Source organism: Elephas maximus, chromosome 13 (assembly GCF_024166365.1).
Source record: "Elephas maximus indicus isolate mEleMax1 chromosome 13, mEleMax1 primary haplotype, whole genome shotgun sequence".
Taxonomy (NCBI): Eukaryota; Metazoa; Chordata; class Mammalia; order Proboscidea; family Elephantidae; genus Elephas; species Elephas maximus.
This window is the reverse complement of record NC_064831.1, coordinates 83297414-83305888: the sequence shown is the minus strand read 5'-3', so window position 1 is coordinate 83305888 and position 8475 is coordinate 83297414. Positions and strand designations below refer to the sequence as shown.

General features: G+C 50.7%; 1 protein-coding gene across 2 annotated transcripts in view; it reads left to right on the top strand.

Annotated features, from left to right (window-relative positions):
• Positions 1–6460: 6460 nt before the first annotated feature.
• RGMA (repulsive guidance molecule BMP co-receptor a) overlaps positions 6461–8475 on the top strand; it is a 52960-nt gene continuing 50945 nt past the window's right edge. Inside the window, exon 1 of one of the 2 annotated variants that reach the window (XM_049905964.1) lies at positions 6461–6735. In XM_049905964.1, coding sequence (XP_049761921.1) covers positions 6722–6735 — 14 coding nt within the window. In that variant the 5' untranslated portion in view covers positions 6461–6721. Of the gene's footprint in view, positions 6736–7090; positions 7255–8475 lie in introns of those variants that run through there. The other variant, XM_049905965.1, reaches the window with a different exon arrangement.

Sequence of the window (8475 nt, the reverse complement as noted above, 5' to 3'; positions counted from 1 at the left end):
GCATACATGCACACACAGAAAGATGAAACCTCAGAATAAAGAACAGTCCTTTAGTCGACAACTTGGAGCTTTCTAGAAAACTGACCCCTGTTTGAGATGCCCTGATTTGAAGCATCTATCCCCTCCCTCAGAAACCCTGGTGGCATAGTGGTTAAGAGCTATGGCTGCAAACCTAAAGGCTGGCAGTTCGAATCCACCAGGTGCTCCTTGGAAACTCTGTGGGGCAGTTCTACTCTGTCCTGTAGGGTTGCTATGAGTCGAAGCCGACTCAACGGCAACGGGTTATCCCCTCCCTTTGCAGCATGGAGTGACCTCAGCAGCATCTGCATCTTCTCAAGGCGAAGACTGAAGGGTCTAAGAGCCCCAATTGCCTGTCGTGAACTTCTCTAGCAAGAGTACATGAGAATGAGTCAATCCCCCTGAAAGTTGCCTTCTCCCTGGAGAAAGGAGAGCAGAAAAACAAAGACTAACAACAAAAATATTGTTCCTATTATTTAACCATTGTTAAAATCAAAATCCAAACTGGTGGTTTAGTCACCTTCTAAATAGATGTCTACAATCAGTTTTGTCTGTAGCTTTGATCACATTGCAGTGGTGATGGAGACTTGGCCAGAGCCTAGTATGGCCTGTCCCACAGCAGCTGTAGAAAGAAACGCTGTTTGCCTTAGATTTTAGGATAAGGTGGAGACCCAGGAAGGCAACTCTAGATCCCAACTAGTCTGCAAGGCTTCGAGGCTTGACAACTACTCATCGAATTGAAATTTGGTTAGTTCCAGACAGACCTGTGAATGGAGAAATTGAAACCTTCATTCTGATAAAGTCGCTGATGCCACCGTGGCTTTGCTCCAGGCCAGAGACCCCCACTTTGTCATTCAGAAGCAATTTGTAAGGGATTGGAAGCCTTTGAAACAGTGATGTATATTACCCAGCCTCTTAGTCACACTTGACTTTTCTTCACACATATGTTTCCAAACGTTGCACTGTGCAATTTATATTCTAATGCCGAGAAAGGAGAGGGCCTCTTGGGAGCTTGGAGCGCATGGGAAAAATTAATCTCCCTCATTCCTGCAAATGTCCTCCCACCTGAATTTGGGCCTCTGAGGATAAAAGAAAAAACCATCAACCAAGTGAGAACACATGGAAAGGAACCACTCACTTTGTAAGGGGGCCACGGATATGAACAGGCGATGCGAAAAAGAAGAAAGACATAAATACAGATGGCCAGTAAATAGAAAAAAAAGTTGAACACCACTGGTAATTTTTGTTAATTTCAACTGATACAGTGAAATACCATTTTTAGTCCAGCAAACTGGCAAAATAGAACAAATTATAATATTCCTTGTTTGCTAGAGTCTGGGGAAACTGCACTCTCGCATGCCATAGCAGGGAGTAGGAACGATTACAATTTTCCTGGAAATCAATTTTGTTGTACATATCAAAGCTCAAACACACGCAGATCCTTTGATTTATTTTACCTCTGGACATGTATTCTAGGAAATAATGAAGAACGTGCAAAGATGTCCCTATTTAAGGAGGTCCACTAAATTTTCTTTTTTTTTTTACTAAATACCCAATGTCTACCTGAGTGCCCCTATGGTTCATGAGACTGACCAGAAGCCCCCTAGAAAGACGACCTACCAACAGAGCCTGATCTGTTGACACTGGGTGCCTTTAACTGGCGGTGACAGCGTTACTTACTACTCCACTAGCTTTGGCAGTGCTGCAGAAAGTGAGGCCCAATCCTACTCCCCAGAGTGAGGGGTTAGGGGTGTCTGGCTTAAGCCTAGCAGGAGAGGTGGGGAGAAGGATGGTAAGGAAAACGAGCCCCATGCTTACTGGAAAATGCACTGGTTTTGGACTCAGCTGGACATGTTCCAATCCTGATTCTACCACTTACTAGTCACTCAATTTCTTTGAACCTCAGTTTCCTATAAAATGAGAATACTCACACCTACCTCACAGGTGGTGGTGAGGACTGAGGAAGCAGCTACAGCCTATATAGTACGTGCTGGCAGGAGAGAAGCTCAGTAAATGCTAAGAAAACAAAACCCCAACTGATCCTGCCTCGAGACGAAGAAGTCAATGAGCCTCCCCGCGGCAGCCTCACCCTCTCCGCCAAGTCACCACGAGGGAGTGTGGCGTGCCAGCTGGCCCCAAAGCTTCTAAATTGTCAAGTTTGGGGTTTCTGTGGGTGCTGTTGTGGGGCCTGTGAATGTGCGCACGGACCACATCCCAGCTGTTCTGCAACTGTGGTTGCTCAAGGCCTCCAACTATCTCACGTCTAAGCCAGCCAACAAATCTCTGTCAAAGCCTCACAGAAAAGTCAGCTCTCTGGGCACCGTATTCTATAGTCCAAAGTCATGAAGCAACAGTGAAGAAATGTGTTCTCTGCTTTCGGTTCCTGAGGTGGGTAGTGTTCCTATTTAGCAAACAAAGAACAACCTGCTTACCTTTTGTCTTGATCATGGTCCTTACCATTAGATAGTAAACAACTGGCATTTGTGAAAGAAGGTCAAAGAGAAATAATGAATTGATTTTTACTAGTTGCTATGGGGTTGACTCCAACTTACGGCGACCTCATGTGTGTCAGAGTAGATTCATGCTCCGTAGAGTTTTCAACAGCTGATTTTTCAGAAGTAGATCATCAGGCCTTTCTTATGAGGCATCTCTGGGTTAACAGCCGAATGTGTTAACTGTTTGCTCCACCCAGGGACTCCCATTCATTAATTAGGTCATTCTTTTCTTACGATGGGCACAGTCATTGGGTTTTTAGCTTAAGCTTGTGTACATACTATCAAACACAGTGATCTGCTCAGGACGGTTTCCAGGCTTCCAGCCATGCTGAGACCATACCGGTTGATCTGATAGCCATCCAAGCCCCTTCCAAGCTTCTCGTGCCTCCCCAGTCTCTGTAATGAGCATTGACCACCTCCAACACTTTGATGCTCCTCCCTCTTCTGCAAAGCATTTGGGTCTTCTCTCAGCTTTACACTTCCCCATGTACTCTTAGCACCCCGGGTCATGCTCTCGGTACTATCTTGCCAAGATGAATAGAAGAATCTTCTAGCTGGCCTCCTGCCTCCTGTCTCTCCAAACCATCCTCCACTAACCTACCTGAAGTTACAGTTTCTCTTACATTATTCCTCTGCTTCATAACTTTCTATGGTTCCCTGTTGCTCACTTTGTAACCAAGGTGCTCCACAACATGGCCCTAACTTCCCTTCTCTATCACGTACCTCTTCTCCAGTGCACACGTTGCAACTACTAGACTTAATCACTCCTATTCCACATGCCTGCCTTTCCCAGTCTCTGAGCCTTTGTTCTTGGGATTCCCCTACCTGGAATATTCTCCTTCCCTCCCTATCATCCACACACTAAAATCAACAATGTTGTTATTGTTTAATATCCCTGGGAGGCATTCAACCTGGAGACAAACACAGCTTCTTCCAGTCTGTGCAAAACAAGCATGTCCCCAGCATCCACTCCCACCCAAAACAGTGAAGCCGAGGGTGGGACACCCAGTCCCTCCTTTATTAATAGGCTCCTGTGAGATTTCCTGGCCTGTTTTCTCCTTTAAGCTGCCCTTGAGTTTTACCCAGAATTTACCCAGAAAGATGTAATGGGGGTGGCGCCCAGTGTGAGTTGTTCTGGAACCCCAGCCTGAAAGGACAGCCCTGAATGCCGACCCTACAGAGTCACACCAGTTCCCTCTTGCATTATTTTGTCAGCTGGGAAGAAGTTCTCCTAGATATCACCATGGACCCACCTACTGAGGGTGCACTTGCCTGCGGGCACCATCCCTCATTTGATACAGAGCACATTGCTCCATACCCCGTAACACCGGCTTTCCCTGGGAGGGGCATGGCGCATCAGGAGAGCCTCCTTACACCAGGTTGCAGCCTCACCAGCTCCACCAACACAACACCCCTCTCTGTGATGCTAAAGCTCTTCCCATTAACTGAAGGTTTCTGGAAGTGGCAACAAGGGTGCGTCAGGCAAGCGAGGAGAAAGGACATTTCCCTGCAAAAAGGGAGGAAAGGAAAGAATGGCCAAGGAAAGGTAAAAACTCAGCTCTCCTCCTGCTTTCCTCTATACACATGAGGGCAGATTTTCAACTCTCCCTTGGCAACTCTGCACACTGGACAGGAGAGACACTGATGTAGATACAAGTCTCGAACTACTCTAGACCCTCACTCCCCCACGTTGCTTCTTAATAACCAGGCTCCTTTTTTTTTTTTTTTTTAAGTCTTGTACCAAGGTTAGCCTACTTCTTGTTCATATTCTTAAGGAATTGAGGCCCTTTTTCAGTTTTAAAAAAAAAAAAAAGACAAATATTCCTTGGCGTGTTTTATTATGAATGTTTCTAGGTTGTTGGCTCAAAGCATGCACATTTGCTAATTTGCACCCTAAACACACCCCACGGCCCCATTTAACTCTGAGTGCTCACGTGCGTGTTCCAACTGCCTGTGCATGGTTCCAACTTAATCAAGTACCTAATGAGTGGCATTAATATTCCTTGTCTTCCCTGTGGTCGTCTTCACTCATCAAGGTAAATAGCTGCTGGTCCCCTCCACAGCCCTGTGGTGGAGCTAAGAGTTGTCTGAACTCATCCTAGACAGTGGGCTGTTTGTCCCCCAAAATGGAATAACTCTGCTGGGTACTTTCCAAAGTCTTCATATTAAAATGAGGTGTTTCCACTTAAAGACCTTTTGAAAATGCCCAGTTGTTTGGAAGGACGATAAGAAATCTAGCTTGTGGAGATCATCACTCAGGGATTCTTGTGGAATGCCAGGCACTGTGCTAAGGGCGGGATGCAATGGTGACACCAAGAGGCTCTAGTTCCTGCCCTTGTGGCGCTTACAGTCTAGTGGGACAGGCCAAAACTGAAGGAAGGGTCACCCTAATGAATGCATCATTAGAGTGAGATCCTTGTCAGGAAGGAAAGGCTTCTAGGTTTCTAGGAGAGTCATACTGGAAGGAGTTTCCCTATGGAAATGATGTTGGAGCTGAGCCAGAAAAGATGAATAAGGGAAGAATGGGTTATTCAGTGAAGGTTAGGGCTGGAACACACACACACACACACACACACACACACGACAGCTAGTACAACTCCTCTATCTATAGGTGAGGAAACTGAGGCCCAGCAAAGCTAAATGACTTGTCAAAGGTCAGAGCTAAATATAGACAAAACCACAACCAGAAACCAGTGATCCCAGTACCCTTCCTGCTAAATCACATGGATTTTATTTATATCCCAGCTAAAGCTTATCACAATACACTTGGCCAATAAGCCCAGAATATTCAGTTGAAACCACATCTCTCAAGACAACAAGCACAAATAATGATCATGTTTTAAGGTGGGTAATACCTCTCCATTTTTCAAATCCAAAGAGTTAGCATCATATCAAAATTCAAGGCAGTTTGTTCTCTAAGAATGGGAAGGTCATAGCCCTGTCTAAAATATCCTGGCAAGTTTCTCTACCCGTACAATGCTAATTTGGGCGTAAGCTGTGTCCAAGCTGACTTCATGCCCCAGCTGGGGTTTCAGATCCGTACTTGGCGATTGGGTGTCTGTTTGCTGTCTCACAGATTCTAACAACCAGGGGTCCTTCCCTGGGCTCCGGGAGCCTCCGGGGATTTACCGCCGCGGATGTGGCCCTGTTCTCGCCCCTGGGTGCAAGCGCTGCATGCTGAAACGTTCTTTTGAGAAGTCGGTGGAATCCACTTGCAGTAAGTGCGTGTGCACGTTAATGCGCAGAGCAAGGGCTGGAAAAAACAGCGAGGGAGCACACCCTGACCCGAGGTTACCCCTGGGGAGAGAAAGCCATGCGGGGAGAGTGAGGTATGTCCTCTCCTTTTTACTCTAGATATTCCTGTGTTGTGTAAAATTATACGCAAGAACGCATTGGTGTATTATACATTTAATACACATGTATTAATTTTTAAAAGGAAATTCTTAAACAAAAATAACATCTCAATAGAACAAAGGTGCATTTCTGCAGATCGCAGCACCATTTCCCCTGGATGTAGCTGCCTTCTCCAGAAACCTCAGAGGAGCTCCCCTTCGGGCGCTAAGGAGTCGAAGGCGAAAATCTAGCTCTCACGGCGTTCCAGCGGGGGATTCGGAAAGTTGGAGGCGCCCCGAGGTTGGCCGCACTTGCCGCCCGTACCCCCGTAACCCGTGCGCTTAGGGAAAGTCTTGCCGGTTTATGCACCCTTTCCCGGATCCAAACAACTGGTGCTGATGCGGGAGGGTGGGGCCGCGGCGGGGCGGGGCAACTCGAGCCCGCACCCTATCCCCCCTCTCCCGCCCCCTCCCACCGGCCCCGCCCGCGCTCGCCCCCCGCCCGCGCCCGGGGCGCCCTGCCCGCCCCCTCCCCTCGGCGCGCAAACGAACCTCCCCACGCGGCGCTCGGCGGCTGCGGGCGGGGCCCGGGCGAGGGAGGGGGCCTGCCCGGGCCGCCCCGCTCAGCAGTTGTCTCCCGAGCGCGGGCTGCGCCGCCCGAGCCTTTGGGCCGGGGAAGGCTCCTCCAGGCGCTCGCAGACATGCAGCCCGGGAGCAGCCGACTTGCCCCGGGCAGCTGCTGAGCCGGCCGGGGCGGCGGGGGCGAGTGCTAGCCGAGCCCCTCCCACCTTGCCCCGGGGCAGACGAGCAGCGCCCCGGCACCCCCTCTTAGCCTGCAGCCCCGCCAGCGCCACCCCCCGCGGGCTGCAGGAGCTCATGCAGCCGCCAAGGTAAGCGCGGGTCGGCCGCGGGGCGGACCGGGCAGCTGACATCCCCTAGGCGCGGCGACACTTGCCGGCGCTGTGGCAATGGTTTGGTGCTCCTCTACTTCACTCCGGTTTTACCCCCTGCTTATCGGAATCGACTCGACAGCAATGTGTTTGGGTTTTGCGTGGGTTTGGAGCTTTACTGCACCGCAGTCGCTTTAGCGCTTGGCAGGAAACTTTGTGTGATTTGGCATTTGCGCTTTTTTTTTTTTTTTTTTACCTAAAATGCTCTCCCCCGACAGCCGGCAGCGCGCGAAGTTGGGGAAACCCGGCGCACGTCCCTTCCACTGTGTACTAGCCGGGCGCCCCCTTTCTCCGGCCCTGCCACCTCCTCTTCGGGCGGCCGCTCCGCCCGGGCCGCGGAGCCGCCGACGGAGCCGGCCACCTGTGCTGTCCCGCCGTGAACCGCCATTGGCCTGCGTCGCCCGGGCCCCCGCCTCCTGCTCTGCGCCCGGCCGCGCGGACCAGCTGCGGAGCTGCGGGGTGAGCGCCTGCCCCCGGGGGCGTCGGCTCAGCGCGCGGCGCGGCGCCAAGTCCCAGCGGCCCTCTGCCTGGGCGCTCTGGCGCACGGGGAGGTGCGGGACTTGGGTTGAGCGCTAACGGTTGGGATCCCCGAGAAAGGCTGACGTCCCTAAGGGGACGGGGGTACAGGGCACGGCGACGACTCGGTGCCTGGCTTGCACCGTCGCGCATCCCAGGGAGCCGGCTGGGACACGGGGACAGGTGTATTTAGGGGGAGGTCTGACGTGGGGGAACGCTTGGATGTAATCCCTGATTGCAGCCTGTTAATGTAATTGCATTAGATTTGCTCGGAGGTAGAATCAATTCCCCCAAATTGAGATTTTAATGGGTGCCTGCGAGCTGCTATTATGTGGTGTGGTTTCAGAAGGCGTTGGACTGTATTTATTTTATAAATTGGGTGTATTGAGGACGGATTAGGGGACAGAGCGCCATCTAGCGGAAATGGTGAGCTGCGAATTCCTTTTAAGCAAAGAAGTTGGGTGTTCTCAAAGTAGAAGGCTCCTGAACACGCCGGCTGGGGAGGTGGGGAACTAGCCCCTGCGGCCAGGAAAGAGCTGTTTTCCGTGTATCCACGGCCCCGCCGAGCTCAGCACGCCAGGCTCCAGGGCCAGAATTGTGGGTCCCACTGAGTGGCGGGCTGTCAATCCACGGAGCGCCGTCACTTTCCACATTGGGCTTTCTGTTCCTCGGGCAAAAAACACGTTAGTTGCCATCAGATGATGTCCCTTTTTTGGGTGTCTATGTTAGAGATCCCTCAAAACCTATGCACAGCTCTTGCTCTTCTCCTGCGTGTCACAGAGAGGTGATTTTTCAGTTGGCTCTTGAGCTGTGAACCCTTAGAAAGAGCTTGTCTGTAATCTGGAGGACAGCTGAAGGAGAGCTTGCCAGTTGCTGCAAGGAGAGAATGTATTGTAGAAGGGCTGACTGAAAATGGTATTTTTGCACAAAGAAAGGAAGGATTTCCAGCTGTGCCGCTCCCACACCAGGTGACAAGCAAGCCCCCTTTATAAGGTAAAACCAAAACCCAAACCTACTGCCCTCGAGGCCATTCTGATTCAAAGCGACCCTATAGGACAGAGTAGAACTGTCCCATAGGATTTCCAGTGACCCTATAGGACAGAATAGAAGCAGAGTGGCACATCTTTCTCCTGCAGGGCAGCTGGTGCGTTCGAACCACCAGCC